This window comes from Magallana gigas, chromosome 10 (assembly GCF_963853765.1).
Source record: "Magallana gigas chromosome 10, xbMagGiga1.1, whole genome shotgun sequence".
Classification (NCBI taxonomy): domain Eukaryota; kingdom Metazoa; phylum Mollusca; class Bivalvia; order Ostreida; family Ostreidae; genus Magallana; species Magallana gigas.
Window position 1 is genome coordinate 11,104,628 of NC_088862.1, and position 18,935 is coordinate 11,123,562.

The window sequence follows — 18,935 nt, forward strand, 5'->3', positions numbered from 1 at the left end:
GGCTGGATAGACTTTTCTTCAATTTTCAGGGATGTAGAGAACAATGATATCTAAAGGTGTTCTTTTCATTTTTTCAAAATTCATTTCCGGTCGTCTGTTTCTTGTCCTGCATCAAAAACCCTGTTCCCTCGAGATCTCAGAATCGGCAAACACTTGAACATTCAGACTTTGTGGGATGATAGACATATAGTTGAAGATGCGTTCAAACTATTTTGTTTTGTTTGTCGTAACTTCTTGTCGTCACCGGAAGTACTTCAAAAATTATTTTATTTACGAATTTAATTTATTTTACATATAATCAATCTGATAGTAAAAATCCTTACATGTATCATATATGCGATGTAAAATAAACAAAATCATTTTACTTCCAGTAAGATATCTCAATTATCTCAGGTAAATTTATTTTAACAAATTTTGTTCCCAAACATCTCAAAAGCTCTGATTAAGACAGTCACGAAACTTTCGTGGATGATAAACATTTGTATGAAGATGAGTTGAACCGGTTTTATCTTGTCGACCGTCACTTCCAGTCCTCACTGTTTCTTTAATCACTTCAGTTTATCCGTTTCTGGTCCCGACACAAATAATTTAAATCTTCTCTCAGTGATATCTCAATTAAATCTGAAAAAAAAACAACAACTGAACAACTAAACTTTGAGGAAAGACAAAACCACCCCTGCGAATGTGTTCGGAATATGTTCTTTATCGTTGCTAAGTTAAGTATATAATAAATCCAGAAGTGCTCGAATGAAAGTTCATGAGACTTGTTCGGTTCCTGTGAAATTTCGAGCGGAAGTAAATGTGTTCGGATAATATTCTCAAAATACGTAAGAATTTATCGTTTTTCATATCATATTCAACTTTAATTTATGTTAAAACATGAAAATCATTTAAAATGTGTTTTATTTCACCATCTAGCGGTTTTTTAAAATAAACGATGATATTCAGAATAGAGTTATCGTTCGTGTTCAACCACGTGTAGAGTGATTGGAAATATAAACATTGGGTTGCTTAATAAAATCATAACCATGTTTGATGCTTGTTGTGTGCAATACCAGGTTTTTAAAAAAAATAATGGGTGTCTTTTTTGCATAAAAACTTAGTATATCGAGCCATTTTCAAGGAACATTCTGCATAAAATAGTATAGTCTGTTTCACTATTGATGGTATTACTAGGTCAGGTGCGGATCGAAAATAAATCCTTAGGGGGGATATCTACCAAGCAACAGCAGAAAAAACTATTTTTTGTATTGTTATGTTACATTTATTTCTAGAACACATTTTATCCACCAATTAATTAAGATAAAGTTTAAAATCAATAAACGTTTACATTTTATATTTGACTACAAGTACCTAGATTCTATGAAATTGACTTCAAACACGAGGCACGATTTTAACTGCGAAACTCAAAGGGTAAAATAAAATCACGTGGTCTAAAATTTGAATGACAATAACATTCGCAGGGGTGAAAACAATGTACATTTTATGAAGTGTTAATTGTATGTTTACCATGTTCTGTTTGAACTGGCATAACTTCCGGTCGTCACAGGAAGTACTCAATATAACTTTTTGTCTTTTTATTTTGGTTTTTATAAAAATAATTACTGGAAAATTACTTCCCAGTACATGCATGTATTATAAATAATATCCATTGTCTTTACGGTATTTGATCGATCACGTGACCAACCCGTATTTATATCCCGATATACATCCAAAAAACGATACTTTATTTCTTAAATAAATGAGGAACGGAAGGCATTTTTGTTGCTTTAGCAACAAGAATCTAGTTTTTTTTTTATTATAATAGTTCTTGGATATTGAAGGCAACTCACTGCCCCGCCACCTATAGTCTGTCCCAAGTTATTGCTTCCATCAATTTTTGACGATTTTTAATAAAAATACACATCCCTGTGAAAGAAACACAATTGAAATCGATGAAAGGGAATATATCCAAGGTATCTTCGTTGAACTATTATCCCTTTTCACTCATAAAATTTCACAGGAACGAAAACAATTTTCTTACGGAGATTTATAATGGGAAATGGTTACATCTTTTCTCCATTCGGAATACACTCGGAATACATCGCGCAATTTTTTAACATTATCATCCGGGCTTATTAATGGCTGATGCAATGCAAAATCTCCGTAGACTTTCAATTTTTGGATGTGTATTGAAACCTGAAGCGGTAGAGGGGGGCGTTTCAAAACAGATAATCTGGATATTTTTCATATTAGTGGATGAACGTAGTTTGAGCACAAAGGTATATACTATTATTGAAATATCAAGCAAAAAGTGGTGGAAGCAAAAACTCGGGACAGAGTATAGCTCTTTCGGGCAATAATCTTAATCTTGAGTTTTCCAGATTCATCGGGGTTCGGTGTATAAGAGTTTGACTGTTACAAGTAAAATTTTCAAGTAGAGTATAGATAAATTTATGCACGATAACAAGTGATTTCAGTTTTGAAAATAATAAATCAAAGATAAAAGTTTTCATGATCGAGAGGTATGGTTAAAGGGAGTTAAACTGCAATCAATCCCGTTTAAGATTTATAGAACAAAAATTGAAAATCTTTATATATTGGTAAGTTTAACAGTTGTTATTGTTTTTCCCCACCTCCCCAATTTGTAAAATTTTCTTCAGCTCTATTAAAATGTATGCATGTAAAAAAAAATTAACCTACACTGATAGTAAAAATATAATGAGAGAACAAATGTATAAATAGATAATCTGAAATACAAGTTGTATAAGTTGAAACATGTAGACCCCCACCCCCCCCCCCCCCTCCCCACCCCCCCCCCCCCCCCCCCCAAAAAAAAGACAAAAATCACGGGTCTGAATATGCTGCGTCAAAATTTGACGTGGAACCGAGCGGAATGAAAATAGCGCGTTTTCTCAGTAGCCGGAGTAGGATTTATTGTTTAAGAAAACCAAGGGGTTCGTTGGAAAATTGTGTTAATTCCAATGCCAGACACATGTCGTTTTTAATCGACAAGCGTTTCACAGTCGTTTTACCGGATAAAACGTTCACCTTAGTTCGTGATGAAAGTGCTACGCTAAGATCTTCATCGAACGAAAAGGATGACAATGGAACTGAGAGATTTGTGTTGGGATTTAAAGATTTGGAGAACAGTGGTGACGAAGGCGATTTGAAGTCTGCTGTTGCTGTGTATAATGTGTCTAGGGACGTGAATGCTTTAAACGGCGAGAAAGGAGATCTGCACATAGCATCGGTGTTTCTAAGAGAAAGTGAAAGTAGAATTCATCGCGGTGTTGCAGTATCAACAGAAACCGGTGATGTGCAAAATATATCAAAGTTACGGGAAATTTTTCATAAGTACGGTATTAATACCGTATTTAAAGCTACGCCAATTAACATAGATGTCGCTAAATGTGAGGGAGCAAAAAATGAATGTATGAGGGTGACTCCATTGAATTCCGAGAACTGGACAACATTGCTTGACAAGGGGGATAATTTCCGCAGAGACTCAACGCAAAAGTCATGTTCTGTTGTCATTGGAAATAAAAAGTTCTGTCCAGTTTTTCAAGACCTTTCAAGAGCACGTTACATTATTGAAAAGGTGATTTTGGAAAAATGTAATGAACACCATTGAGAAATGATACATGTATTACATAAGCTGAATATGCAAGGTTACTTTAACTGTTTCTAATAATTTAAAGTTTGTAAATAAAAGCCGAACACTGCTCGTAAATAGGCATAAAACCCAAAGACATAAATGTCATATACGAGTTCCAGTAGTGCAATCAGGTGTAATTTAATCAAAGGGTTTACATACATGTGTGACGGTGCCTATTTGCGAGCGCTGTTAAGCTTTAACATAGATCTGTCAAATTCCACCAACTCAACTGGGCAAAAAAGATAAAAGATTTCTGAGCTTTCAAGATATCAAGTTTGATATTAATTATATTGTATGGATCTACAATTATACATCTTGTCATACCTAAATGCAATAAATGTAGCCCTTTCCAACTTTTTTAATCTTGCATTTTCTCCTTGAAAAAAAAACCATAATTGGGAGAGGGCTATACATTATTGTGATCAGCTTATATTATGCTCTGTATCATTGGTATTCAAGGTATGCATTGTTTTTTTTCTTAAATGACATCAATAGTATTAACTAAGTATTAGTTTGAAGATGAGGTATTGCTTTCCCCTCCATTAATAAATATATTTGAAGGGATAGACACCCTTGTCATCTTTTTTAAAAGCTTCGTATTTTTTTCCCAGTGTGCAGGATGGATGAAAGAAGCAAGGGAACTTCTTGAAATATTTGACAAAAATGTTCCACAAAAGATGGACCTGGAAGAGTTAAAGAAGAAAATGAAATTTAAATTCATAGTTGTGGAAGGACTTGATGCAGGGGGTAATTTATTAATGTTTTTTTCTGCAAAGTCGTCGCCTTCATATCCCACATGAATCTCTAAAGAAAGCATTTTATTATATTAAAAATTTAATTTCATACATATTTCTTATACAGAGTCATTTAATTATTATCACAGTCTAATAATACATGTACCGGTATGTATGTTGAGGGAAGACCACTATTATCACCCTCTATTAATACATGTTTGAATGTTAAGGGAAGACTACATTAACAAAGAACCTTGAGATTGAGTTGTCGGCCAAGAGGTTCTCTACACCTCCCCCCCAGACCCAGCACCTGAGGAAACACTTTGACGACCTCCCAGAAATCATCAGGCGAGCTTACTACGCCTTGGGCAACTACATCGTGGCAGTGGATATTCTCAAGACCTGCCAAGAAAAGGCCGTCATCATGGATAGGTGTGTACTGTAGATTCCTAATTAAATGCGAGGAATTAATATCTGTGTAAAATCGCGAGAAGCAACCCTTGCAGATTTAAAAATCTCGCTTTTATTTTTCAGACAGATTTGAACAGTAGGAAATTATAACCAAAAATGATGTTGGCGATTTTTTATTCTCATGATTTGATACAAATAAGCAGACTCGCGGAATAAAGTACTCACGTAAAATAAGGAATTTTATATTTCAACCAGATACTGGCATAGCACCACAGCCTATGGAATAGCCAATGAAACAAGCAGCACAGATATACCACAGGAAGGCCACTGGGCGTATGACTGGCCTGCTGACCTCTTGACCCCTGACCTTGTCCTCTTCTTGTCAGTTAGCGAGGAGATCAGACAGATTAGGATGAAGGGAAGAGGAGGGGAGAGTACACAAGAGGAAAAGCACCTAAAAAAAGACAGACTTTTTAGAGAAAGGTAGACAGTTTTGATTGAAAAGGTTCAATCTTGGAAGTTTTATTTGTTTGTACTAAAAGTTTGTAGAAGAATTTGCTTCAATTTTTTATCCAATGATGACTTTTCCTTATTTATAACCTGGTAATTGACATTTATTTTTTTTTATTCACGTATATGAATTGATTAGCCAGCTGGATTGATCTTAATATTTACAAAGCAAATGTCCCTCCCCCAATACAAAAATATATAATTTTAAGCACAATTTTTAAAAAAATTGATATTATTAAACCTTTGTTTACTTTTTCCAAAACTATTAGTATCTTTTCATGATCACATGTGTGAGCTCTGTATGTAATTTATTTGCTGTCTGTTTCAGATTGTATCTGGCCTATAAAAGGATGAGAAACCCTAAATGCACAGAGATAGATGCCAGCGGATCAATGGAGAAGGTGTTAGAGCTAGCAAGGGAGGAAATCAACAAATTGAATTAAGTGAATTATGTCATGTATCTGATCAAAACAATTTGACAACAACGCAGGATATTCGCCAAAGAAATTTGGACAGAATCGGGGGAATATTATCATACTCTTTTGATCTTATGATTAGCTAATAAAGGCAATAAAATTAACAAATTAACAATATCGCCTCCATTTTTTCTCGCCCTCATTGTTAGCGGGCGAATTTAAGACTGGGTGAATTCCAATGTCTTCAATTATTTTTCTTTAAACACAACTGTGTCTGAGTGAATTCAAGATGGGGCAAAACTGTTTGCAAGTTTAGAAGGGCGAAAATTACATGGGGTGAAAATAACCCTGTATGCAGTATTGTTATTTTTAGAATTTTAGTGGTCAGTACATGTATTACTTTCTCAGGTGACTTTTTGTATATTATAGAATATTTATACATGTACCTTTTAATTTCACTGCTCTTGTTGATAACTATTGCATGCATTATTAATTATTACACAATTACCTTATGCCATTTAGGTGCAGAACTTTAAACAATAAGTTTACTGTAAACCAATTTTTATTTGCAACAACTTACCTGGTAATTTTGCGATTTTCCGAAGATCAACGGGTTTTTGGCAACTAATTTTTACGAATTTAATTGATGAACCAATGCAATTTGTTACAACATTTATTGTTTGTTAGTAGATTTTGATTTTTCATTTTAAGTATGCTATACAGGTTTCATTGTTGTAGGGAATGTAGGGAAAATTCATAAACTACCAATTTTGAATTTTCCTTCAATGATCAACCAAATATCCTTTTAAATAACACCAAAGAAAGCACTTCATTGTATACATTGATATAGCCCTTTCATTATAAAAAACAAGTATCGTTAAATACAGTTAGATATTGTACTTTTGAGCTGCATGTTTATTGAACAGAAAAGCCAGCAAATTGACCTTTGACACTTTACAATATTTGGTCAAGTCATGATGGCTCATTGGTTCTAACCAGGGCTTTTATGTATACTGTATGAAATATAGGAAATCCAGTGAAATTTATCATTCATTGTAACTTTCATGAAAGTGCTTGTACTCTATGACCAACTCATTAATTTTTATCTTACCTATCAACACTTGTATTAGAGCTATTGTTTTAAATCTGTGTGTAATAAATAAAGGCAACTACCTACATGTACCTACTTTCTTTGGACTAGCTTTATTTGCCCTTGTATGAAAGTCATATAAATTTATATGCAGAGATGAAGATGGCTGGATTGATATTGTGGCCATTTTTACTCAATATTAATCTCCTTTTGACGAAGAGCTGTGAAGAAAGAGGCAAACACTCAAATTTTAAATCCAGAATATTTTGATTTGTTCTTTTCCTAATTATAGTTTATGAATGTGTGCATGTTTTGTTAGCCATGTATATCAATGCAACACACAAATGTATGTACAAACATGTCTTAGTTTTGACTGAACATTCAAATTTAAATTTCTTTTGGGAATTTTTATTTCCATTCAATATGAACATTCACAAGAGCGTGAATTTTTTCTGATGAACAAATTGTCACAATGAATGTACATATATATGTACTATGGAATAATCATTAAAGAATATATCTAAATGTACATCAACAATATTTCTTCCATTAAACACATACACATTATGAACCTTAACGGACATCTTTTAAATCTATAAAAAAAAAATTTGGAGAAAGATGAAATCTATCATTTCTCATTACATGTAAATCACAGCTATAAGCTGTATCTAAATTTAACAGCACTATAGTGTGACTTTAGCCAATCAAACAGTACTACAGTACTTCTATAGCCAATCAAATTCATTGTAAGAAAAGTTTCCTCTATCCAAATCACCAGTTCTTTAATGTTACTACAGCCAATCAAATTAACTGTTAGAAAATAGTTTTCTCAATCCAAAATCACCAGCACTATGGTGTAGGCAGAGAGCCAATCAGATTTACTGTAAGAAGATGGTCTCGTCCTTGCGTTTTTTCTGTACCACAGCCCCCGGTTTGTTCTGGGCGTCGGGGTGGTTAGCAAGCTCGGGGGGACAGTTAGATACAGGGCTGGCCATGATCAACTGCTTCAGGTCATACAGCACTGCAGAGTCGTGCTCAGCGGAGACGAAGGAAATGGCAATGCCCGTCTTACCGGCTCGACCGGTACGTCCAATACGATGTGTGTAATCTATGGAAAAACAGTTTAATACATGTATATGATGCTATTTAAATAAAATCGCTAACTATTTTGTGTAATACTTTTTCCATGCATAGAGATTGAGGCACAATTATCTCTCTAATAAGAGATACAACTCTCTGGGGTTTAATGACCTTCATTTCTTTCCAAAATAGTCAATGGGAATAAATAAAATTTTGCCCCATCAGGCATGCCAAAACTGCACAAATCAATTATACAGTAGTGAAGATTTTTTCAGAAAATCATTATTACAAAAAGCAAAACATCATTTGAGTGAAGGGATGATGAACCTAATTTAGCATGCCACTTAAGATGACCCTGCAAAGTCGAGCAGCAATAAAAAAAAAAACATTTCATAAAGGAATTGTAATTTCTTTATAAAGAACCCACCTTCAATAGATTTGGCCATGTCGTAGTTGATGACCAAGGAGACGTCCTTGATATCTATACCACGACCAGCGACGTCGGTGGCCACCAGGATATCCTTGGTTCCACCCTTGAGACTGGCCAGAGCGAACTCTCTCTGTTCTTGTCCTTTACCACCGTGTAATGTGCAGGCATTGTACTGAAGAAATGGGAGAAAAAAAGAGTTTATTTGCTTGTACATCAGACTGATAAATATGGAAAAACATGGTCCAGTCTATAACAATAATCACTGTAAGCAATGTAATTTTAATTAAGAAATCTAACGCCCTACAATTGCCTCTTCCCACTGTAGTTACATGTTATGTTTTGCAAACATCTTATTCCACATATGGGTATCCATTTTAAAAAACAAAATTTACTTCATAACTTGATTTCCACCAACTCGACTTGCCATTAACAAAAAAGAACCTTAGCAAGTACGTACATGTATATTAATTACTCTTACATTACATTATTAATGAAATCTTCAGTCCACAAAAACTGAAATATTGTACATGGAATTATTGAAATTTGTGGTGGCTCAATTTTTTTGGTATTTTATTGTAGTCCTCCCCAGTGAATAAAAATCCTCAACGAAAACAAGTTTTGAAAGAGCTAGCTTTCTTACTAAAACTGAAAACTGACACATCCACGAATTTTCATCCCCACAAATAAACAAAATAAAACCCCACAATCCACGAAAACTGGGCCACCACAAATTTAAATGATTCCACAGTATTGGTTATCAAATATCAGTATCAGGGCTTTTAAAATGAAAAAAAAAATTGAGTTGATCTTAAGTTCTTATCTTTCAAATTCTGACATGGAAAACATTTCGATTCATACTGTTAACCTACCCCCATTTTCTCCAGGGACTTGGCCAGCACATCCGCCCCCTTCTTCTGGTTCACAAAGATGATGATGGGCGGCTCGATGCCCTGTTCCAGGATTTGAACCAGTTTCTTCCTCTTCTCCGCGGGAGACACCATGTACACGATCTGTTCAGTTCTTTCGGTGGGTTTACCCACGGATCCAATGTAGACCATCGCCGGTCTCCGTAGATACGACCTGGCCAGTCTCTCTACCGCCGGAGGCATGGTGGCCGTAAACATGACCGTCTACAGAACAAATGTCAGATATTACATGTACAGTAAAACTCAGTTATAGCTAAGTCCTAGGGACCAATGGATTTACTTCGTTATATCCCTGAGTCATTAAGACTTGTTAAGAATTTTACGGGGGACTCAAAAAAATCTCGCTATATATCCGGGAATTTGCTATATCCGTGTTTTTACTAAACAAGTTTTACTGAGTATCATAACCTTCAATCTGGAACCCGAACACACTGGGAGTTATTACAGTAAAACATGCTTATAACGAAGTGCCAGGGAAAGGCAGTTTTGCTTTGTTATATGCGTAATTAATTATATTCATCAAGTTTACAACATGTAATAAAGTCATGGGAAATGGATATCACTTTGCTCTAACTGTCAATTCATTTTAGAAAGTTACTATAACCATGTTTTACGGTATAATGAACATGGATGTACAGCAACATATGGTTAAGGCAAATAGCACATAAAGAACTTGTCCTTTCAGCAAAAGTCATACATGTAGCTTCGCACCCTGTCAATATATTTTATTGGTACAGGGAACGAATTCTTTAGTTTTATTTTAAAATTGTGTCATAAACTTTTTGGAGTTAACAAATTATGCATATATTTAAGGTATATATTTAAGGTGGCTCACTACATCGTGAAATATTTTCTCATATCAGCAGAAAATTACTTGATTATGATAGATATCATAATGGATAAGAAGTTTTTAAGTCTAATAAGCAAAAATATGTGCAATGTTTGATAAAAAATTACATATTCAAAAATTTTATTCAGTTAACATGAAAAACAGCTCCAGCTGGATTCAAAGTCATGATCTGCAGTTCTGAAGCCCAATACTATAACCCCTGAGCTATGACAATATACAACCCAAAAGAACGACATAATCAGTTAACAAAACATTTAAATTGCCATCTTGTTATGTAGTGTCTTAAAAAGTGTAGGTGTAGTGAGGTACCTTAAAATGAAACAAAAATTTCAACAGGAAATTTGAAAACTTGATTCTAATATACTCCATTGTTCGCTGTTTCTGATAAAAAAGCTATACCTGGCGGTACTTTTTCTTGGAGCTGAAGTTCTGTAACATCTTCTGGTCATCCTCTGCATCATCATTGTCCGGTTTCTGGTTGGAAACAGGTAGATACTCCAGGATCTTCTGTACGTCCGGTTCAAAACCCATGTCAATCATCCTGTCAGCCTCGTCCATGACCACGTAGGTACACTGAGCCAGAACAAGATACCGGTTCTCCAACACGTCAATCAAACGACCGGGTGTCGCAATTACAATCTGGAAAAATAACAAGACATTGTAGACACCACTTCCTGTTTTAAGACATTGTAGAAAGAACTTCATGTTATAAGTAATTGTAGACATAATTTCCTGTTATACGACATGGTAGACACTACTTCCTATTTTAAGACATTATAGCACTCCTTGTTGTTACTAAGACCTCAAAATTAAACACTTGTTTACTAACGGACAAAAATATTATAAAGAGGGCTTCAACTATAAAACGATAACTTGTTTTCTGATTTTTCAGTTCACTTTTTTTTTTTAGCATCTATTAATTTTGAAACAAGTCAGTTTGATTTTATTTCTCCTCATGCTAATTTACTTTGTGAGGTCTATTGTCATGCAAATTTTTTGTTTTTAATTAAAGTCCCATCCAAGAAAACATCGCATAGAGAAAGATTTTTTGTTAGTAGTATGGAATTTTTTCGTTAAAGGTTTTCAACTGACATACATACACTGTAGCTTCCATTCCAGGTAATAAAAATAAATTAGAGGCATGCTAACCTACCTCACAGCCCTGCCGTAGCTTGAATCCCTGCTCCTCCCTGGAGATACCCCCTATGATGGCCACAGTTCGGATGTCAAGGTGCTTGGCAAACTTAATGGTTTCCTCCTCGATCTGCTGGGCCAACTCACGAGTCGGAGCCAGGATGATGGCATATGGGCCTTGGTCTTGGTCATCAAATCTGGTTTTAAAAACATGAAAAATTTCTTAAAGTTAAGGTTGATTATATTCTATAAATTTCTTAATTTACGTGAGTACTTATTTCCGCGACTCTGCTGTTTTGCATCAAATTGCTCGAATACAAAATCACGAGCATCAGTTTTTTGTCATTATTTCACATAGTTCAAAACTGTCTGAAAAATAATAGCGAGATATTTAAAATCCATGAGGGTTGCTTTTCCAGATTTTAGTGGAAATTAATTTGTCAGGAAGGAACCTACATATTAATCTATTTATATCATTTTTGTCTATAGTGTATTCATTAGAATTTGTGGAGGTTCAATTTGTTTGGTAGATTTGGTGAATCCCTTTCAGTTTCACCCATAATCTGACGTCCTTAACATGTTGTATTTATTATATGATTAAATCCATGAAATAACAGGCCAGTGAGCCTGTGAAACATTTACAATCCAAGAAAATTGTTCCTGACAGAATTTTAATGACTCCAAATTACTAGTACACTGTATACACGATAACAGAAATTACACCAGACAAAAATCTTCAAATTATCATGAATATCATACATGCATCAATCTTATATGAAATACATTTCTTCAACCAAACTTATAAAAAGTTTCAAGATTTCCATAAAAAAATAATTGTTCATTGATCTTCAGTTAAAAATAGAGTTACACATGTATAAGTAAATAGAAATTTAGTTTTGATGAAAGTTTTGAAAAAAAACAAAAAAACAGGAAAAAAAAACAGTCTCGTTTGGATTTTTTATCATTAGCAAGAACACTGGAATTGAATTCTTGACGAAAGTTTATAAAACAAGGCATGATTTTTTATCTTACATTACCTTTCAAGTTTGGGAAGGGAGGTGATCCACTTCAGAAGTGGAAACAAGAAAGCAGCTGTCTTTCCACTGCCAGTTTCTGCCACTCCAATGATGTCACGATTTTGTAGACCAATTGGAATAGCCTGTCTTTGAATGGGCGTCGGCTCCTGTAAAAGTATAGAGCTATTTTAGCGTTCATTTACTCTTTTTGTAATACATGTATTCTTAGAAATTCTACATGAGTTTAATTTTAAACTTCCAAAAGCTAATTCATCTAAACAGAAATAACTAGTTCGTAATAGCATTATGACATTTTACAAATGCAGATGGGGATTTTTTTCAAGTACAAGAACATACATTCTAATACCATTATTTGTTTTTGATTTTATAGTCATAAATTTAAAACGAAGGCTCTTTAGATATTCAACTCTCACCTTTTATCCCTCTCCCTACCTGACTTCAGTTTGTAACTTACCTTGTATCCCGCAATTTCGATGACTTCCAGAATTTCTTTCTGTAAGAGACCAGATTCCCTCCAGGAGCGGATCGGGTTAGGAATTCTTCCTCCTTTACAGGAGATGTTGTAATCCTCCTTAAAGATACGCCAGTCTCTCTCCGCCATCTCGTCCAGATTTTTCTCGGACCAGTGACGATCGTCCCATTTCTGTTTAGCTTCCTTCTTGGCGAGGTTTTTCTGATGTTTCCTGTTGCAATATGATACAAAAAGTTAGCTCCCATTGAAAACAAGCAATTTTCAACATCAATAGTTTCATCAATTTAAATGCTCTGATGTTGTTTATAAATTTACCTTAATCTTCATACTATAACCAGGATAAAAAAAAATTGATATGCACAACTAATGTATGTGCTAAAGGTTTTTAAATTTACAGCTGAGTCTGTTCTCAAATTTGCATATTATTTTTCATATACCATTTGCAGCAGAAAGTACATGTATTTTATTTTGGTATTTTATAAATCTCTTCTTCTAATTTAAAGGAGACCAAAACAGTCTAAAAGTAGCCAAGACCATAGAACCCCCTTAATCGTTATGCATTACATGCACATTACACGCAAGTACAATTTTGTTCACTCTTACTCATAATAGATACTGTTTACAGAGTAATTTTCACCCCGTGTTATTTTCGCCCATCTTCACTTGCAAACAGTTTCGCTCCGTCTTGAATTTGCCCAGACAAAGTTGTGTTTAAAAAGTGATAATTTGAGCCAATGCAATTTGCCCAGTTTAAAATATGCCCATAGACAAGGAGGGCGAAGTGGGCAAAAATAAAATGGGGGCAAATATTTTCCTGTATACAGTAGATAATCCCTTACTTTTCCTGCTCCTTCTCTTCGGCTGTCCTTCTCTTCTCCAGCAGCTCTCCATAAAACTTGGACTGGTCCTTCTTCTGCGCCTGTAAACAAACAGATTTATATTTATAGATACTGGTCCTTCTTCTGGGCCTGTAAACAAACAGATTTATATTTATAGATACTGGTCCTTCTTCTGCGCCTGTAAACAAACAGATTTATATTTATAGATACTGGTCCTTCTTCTGCGCCTGTAAACAAACAGATTTATATTTATAGATACTGGTCCTTCTTCTGGGCCTGTAAACAAACAGATTTATATTTATAGATACTGGTCCTTCTTCTACCTCTTTATACATGGCAATGTATTCTTAAAATCTATAAAATAGAATGTGAGATTTTAATATATTAAGGTCTTGGAGCCAGATCTAGGACTTCAATGAATGAAGATTCCACAGTACATGGATTTTTTTCAGATACCATCATACCTTTCCAACTTGTGCAATAAACTGTCTGCTGCATAAATATTCTGAAAGATTAATTGATTTTATTGGGCCATACCTTGATGTCTATCCCAGCAATGTGGCCTCGCCCAAAGAACTGGACGGTGTGCCGATCCTTGTACAAGAAGTTATAGTCCTGGGATGTGTCATCCCCCGCATCCCAGTCAAACACAAACTTCCTGTCATTCAGTCGGCGGATACGACGCTTCTTCTTCATGATTCCCAGATATCTTTCCTTTACAAACAGATGATAAAAGACACAATTTCAACTTTTAAAGAAAATTGATACATGTATTACAAATCAGAAATCCATATAAAAGGTTTCTGACATTAATTATCTCTTCCTCTTCTCACTTGTATCCCTATCTATCTTTCTTCCCTTTCTTTTGCCCAAATTCTGTTTTTGTCTCTCCCTCCTCTATACTTGTTTTCTTTTAATCCCAAATTCTCTCTCTCTCTCTCTCTCTCTCTCTCTCTCTCTCTCTCTCTCTCTCTCACTCTCTTACCTTAATGGCTGCTTGTTCTCTCTCCTTGTCTTTATACTCTATCACACTATTCTTCTCTCCCTCTTCTCTTTCCCTCTCTCGTTCCCTCCTCTCTCTATCTCGTCGATCTCTGTCTCTTCTGTCTCTGTAGCGGTCATCTGCAACAAAAAATTTTAAGTAATTTATGTTACAGTCTAAAGCCACAGTCTGGAGGCCACAAAGCTTTCCTACATGTGGCTTCTTGCATAAAGTGTTTTAAAGCTAAATAATTTTAAAAGAATTGTCTTTTTTTGCTTTTTTATCGTGTTGAATTTCACTTAGAATTGTAAGACTGGTGAGTCAGCAAATTTTGAAAAACATACAAATTTCTTTACCCTCTCTGTACAAATAATACAAACAATACAGTACAGAGATATGTGGTCCTCACCCTCCCTTCCCTGGTTAAGGTACTCCAGCTGTTTCTTTTTCTCCTCCTCCTGTTTCCTCCTCTGCTCCTCAACAGCCTCCTGTCTCCTCTTCAGCGCCTCGGCTGCTCGCTCCTCTTTGGTCAAAAACTTCGGCTACAATTCAGAGAGAGAGAGAGTAATTACAGCTGAACTCTCAAAAATCTATAATATGTCAGAGTGATTTGGAAGTCTTAACTACTTATATTTTAAATAGACTCTCCTTAACTTGATATCTAAAATTCTTAGATATCTCAATTTTTTCTCAGTCCAATTGGGTTTGAGATAACAGGGTTTGACTGCAATTGTACATGTTTAGAAAACAAATGTACAGGTAACATTGTCTCTTATAGGTGGAACAGTTTTACCTATTCCTCATCTAGTGTCCACCAATAGTGAAAAACTTCAAGGCCTTCAGTTTGCCAATTCACACATCACCTTCAGTTTCCTCTCTTTATTCGCTCTGTCCTAGCTACAACACATGTAATACATACCTTACTCTGGGCCTCTTCCTCAGCTTTCTTCTTCGCTAGCAGTTCCTCCAGGGAGAGAGGAACTTTCTTCCCTTGCTCTTTTTTATCTTCCTCATCTTCATTCTTTTCCTTTTTCAACCTAACAAAGAAACACAGATTCTCATTATGTAAAGAAATAAACAATTACTCGTAAGGGTAAAGACCAGATGTCTTTTTATTTTTGTAAATTAATGTTTATTGCTGAAACACTGTAAAAACATTGTATAAGATGAAAAGAAACATTAAATATTATGGTTTTTAGAATGTAAAACTTTATTTTTTATTAACATTTATCATTCCTTACTTATTTTTTACAGTATTCTTCTGATAGGCAACCACACTAAAAACTACAACTATTCTGATGGTAATACTTACTACATTGTAATAAGTGTGCAAAAGAGTGAAAGAATGTAATTCTTTTGTAAACAAAACACATAAAAATCTTACATTGCATATTTTTTTTTGCAATGTTAAACTTATGAGAATTGGTGAAGAAAAAACATTTATCATTTGTTTAAGGAGGCTGGATTGTCAACAAATAAATCATTAGCTCTACCTGAAATTTTGTTTAGCTGTAAACTATTATTAATTGAAGAAAAAATTCAAATATTTTATCCTCTTAATTGGTGTATTTTTCTATATTTTTCTATATAAAGCTCTTCTTCTACAGGAGATCAATTCAGCCTAAAATTGGTCACAACCATCAAGCCCTCTTAAAATTGAATGTTTGGCAGTAGTGGACGTTGATGGGGGAGAGGTGTTAACATGGGATGGAGGAAAATTTTCTCTCACCCTCGGTCTTTGTCTGACTTGCTGTCCCTGTGTTTTTTCTTGTGTCTGTCTCGGCTACGACTGCGGCGTCTCTCGCGGCTCCTACTCCTCTGCCGTTGCCTGTCACGACTTCTTGAACGGTGTCTGATAAAATTGAATGGACCAGAAATGTAATAAATTGCAACTATTTTTAAATGAGGAAAGATTATCTTTTTAGCAATGTTCATAAACATTATAAGCTGCACATAAAAGTATGGGAAAAGGTTGTTAAAAAATTGTGGATATTTTTCCATAACAGGAAACAGAAACATGTCAACAAAAATACTAATTGCTTTATTATATACATGTAGATATTTCCACTCAGATACTTTTTCATATGATTCATAAGCAATTAAAATGATTTACTCATTTTCATGAAATTATCTACACAAGTTTATGCGATTTACCTCTCCCTGCTACGAGATCTGTGTCGTTTCCGCTTCCTGTCTCGAGACTTTGACCTTGATCTGTCTCGCTTCTTATCAACATCATGATTTTTGCTATCCTCCACATCCATTATCACAATCTGAAAATAAAAAATTGTAGGTTTTGTACATGAACTTTGCATCATAAATGTATACATCTCTGAATGTATGCTTCAATCAAGATGGTGCTTCAATCAAGAAACAAGACTAGTTCTATGTACATCTTATCAAATTTAATTATCAGATGGAAAATAAAAACATTAATACATGTATCAAGGAACTGGTCTTTCAGATACTGAATAAAGTATTCAATTTTATTACCGGTAGTCAACATATAAATTAAATTGAAAAACCATGAAATAAGGAATAAAAATTTTCAGAATCCCATAATTCTCTTCGGCTATTTCCAAAGATAAAACTTGTAAGTTTTGCATGGGAAACATGACCTCTTAATGTAGACTGATCACGCGACGTTTAGTTTAACTTTAGCTTATGATTTGAGTAGGCACCCACTGTATGTGTTTTCAATAATTTTTGGTCTACAAAAATCAAACTGAACTGTGTTAAATCAGTCCAACGGTCACATCGTTTACATATTATGAAAAATGATTAATAACAATGCACTGGCTGGAAATGGTACTTGGCGAAAAGTGGTCAAATGCCAGTACCAACTGAACTAGCTAATAATGCTAAGAATGTTTCTGTACTGAGCCTCTTAACTATATACACACTATTACATTACATCTAGGTGCCTCGTATTTTTGTAAAAAAGTTGCCTTTTTTTGTGCTACTGTAAATTCCTCATTTTACGCGAGTACTTAATTCCGCGATTCCACTGTTCTGTATCGAATTGTGAGAATATATAATTGCGATCACCAATGTTCTGCAATAATTTTAGCTGCTGGTCTGTAGCTCCCGGTCTGAAAAAAATTCAGATGGACGACCTGGGAGCTACAGTGCCTCCCATAGTAAAAAATTGCAATTTACGGCGCACAAAAAAATGCGCTAGTTTTGGACATATTAACCTTATTTTCACACAAACTCTGTAAAAACAATTAGTACCATTAAATTCCTCAGGCAATTTACAACTGATATCGTCACTTTACTTGCCTCACACTTTCTCTTAAATATGATAACTGACCTTGCAAAATAAAGTATATATTAATTCACGTGGAGATCAAGAGTCGCCATTTTTAAATGTAAACAAACTGCACCACTTCAATTTACAGTGCTGGTGATGATGTTTAAAAGACTATCAGAGGCAAGTGAAGTGACGATATTTGTAGTAAAATGTCCGAGGATTTTTTGGGGATCAAATATTTGTACAGAATACGTTCATAAATGAGATTATTCAGTCCAAAACTAGCGCATTTTTTGTGCGCTGTAAATTGCAGATTTTTACTATAGGAGGCTTTGTAGCTGCCAGGTCTTCCATCCGAATTTTTTCAGACCGGGAGCTACAGACCTGCAGGTACAATAATTTACTATAGTTCAAAACTGTCTGAAAAATAAAAGCGAGATTTTAAAATCCGCGAGGGTTGCCTCTTGCGATATTACGTGGAAATTAAATAGGAATCTACAGTACCGTTATTTGTCTTTTGGACTTATTCTACAGAGATTCAATTGGTTTTTGCTCAATGGTAGGAATTTCATTCCATAAGTGTAAGACATAATTTAGTTGTTTTTAATGCTTCTACTTGATTTGAAAGTATATGCTTTAGTCAAATATACACCACATAAAACTAACTTAGTAACTATATATCCCGATGGCCATGTTTTGTCTCTCTATCATCAAGCAAATGCACCAAGAATTCTGATACTTTATTCAAATAAACACCCTCTTTACATAAAAAAAGTATTCCCTCTTCTTTTTTCATCATATTTACCTTCTGAGTAACTCTTTATCTCATATAATTTTGAAAAATCTTCCTTTTTTCCGAAGCGTAAACGATTTACAATCGAACCCAGGGCGCAGCCATGTTGATTTAAAAATTAATTCGTACCTCGAATAGTTCGGTTTTATGTATATTACATCGTCGGAACCCACGGGTTTTCTCTCCGTTACTCTGTTTTCAGTGGGTTCCGACGATGATTTGCAACAAATCTTTTTTTTCACTAAAAAGCTTTAACGAAAGCTAAAGGCCTTTATATGTAAAGTCGTGGATTTTTCATTTGGAATTTTGATATTTAAAATAAATTTAATGTTTATGAAACA

The 18,935-nt window shown here is 34.6% G+C and overlaps 2 protein-coding genes across 2 annotated transcripts; one reads left to right on the top strand and one right to left on the bottom strand.

The window, feature by feature from the left end:
- The first annotated feature begins 2,844 nt into the window (after nt 1-2,844).
- Nucleotides 2,845-5,816, top strand: LOC105336185 (uncharacterized). Its single transcript, XM_020070588.3, has 5 exons — nt 2,845-3,580; nt 4,249-4,384; nt 4,602-4,803; nt 5,038-5,265; nt 5,621-5,816. The coding sequence occupies exons 1-5, from the start codon at nt 2,876-2,878 to the stop codon at nt 5,733-5,735; spliced, it is 1,386 nt and encodes a 461-aa protein (XP_019926147.3). The 5' UTR covers nt 2,845-2,875; the 3' UTR covers nt 5,736-5,816.
- A 1,374-nt stretch (nt 5,817-7,190) lies between these two features.
- LOC105336187 (probable ATP-dependent RNA helicase DDX23) lies at nt 7,191-18,715 on the bottom strand. The gene is made up of 15 exons (XM_034453726.2): nt 18,607-18,715; nt 16,703-16,821; nt 16,278-16,400; nt 15,468-15,585; nt 14,958-15,090; nt 14,552-14,688; nt 14,104-14,280; nt 13,567-13,646; nt 12,710-12,938; nt 12,256-12,401; nt 11,238-11,415; nt 10,484-10,723; nt 9,178-9,438; nt 8,306-8,480; nt 7,191-7,906 (listed from the first exon to the last, which is right to left on the bottom strand). The coding sequence occupies exons 2-15, from the start codon at nt 16,810-16,812 to the stop codon at nt 7,677-7,679; spliced, it is 2,337 nt and encodes a 778-aa protein (XP_034309617.2). The 5' UTR covers nt 16,813-16,821; nt 18,607-18,715; the 3' UTR covers nt 7,191-7,676.
- Nucleotides 18,716-18,935: the final 220 nt, after the last annotated feature.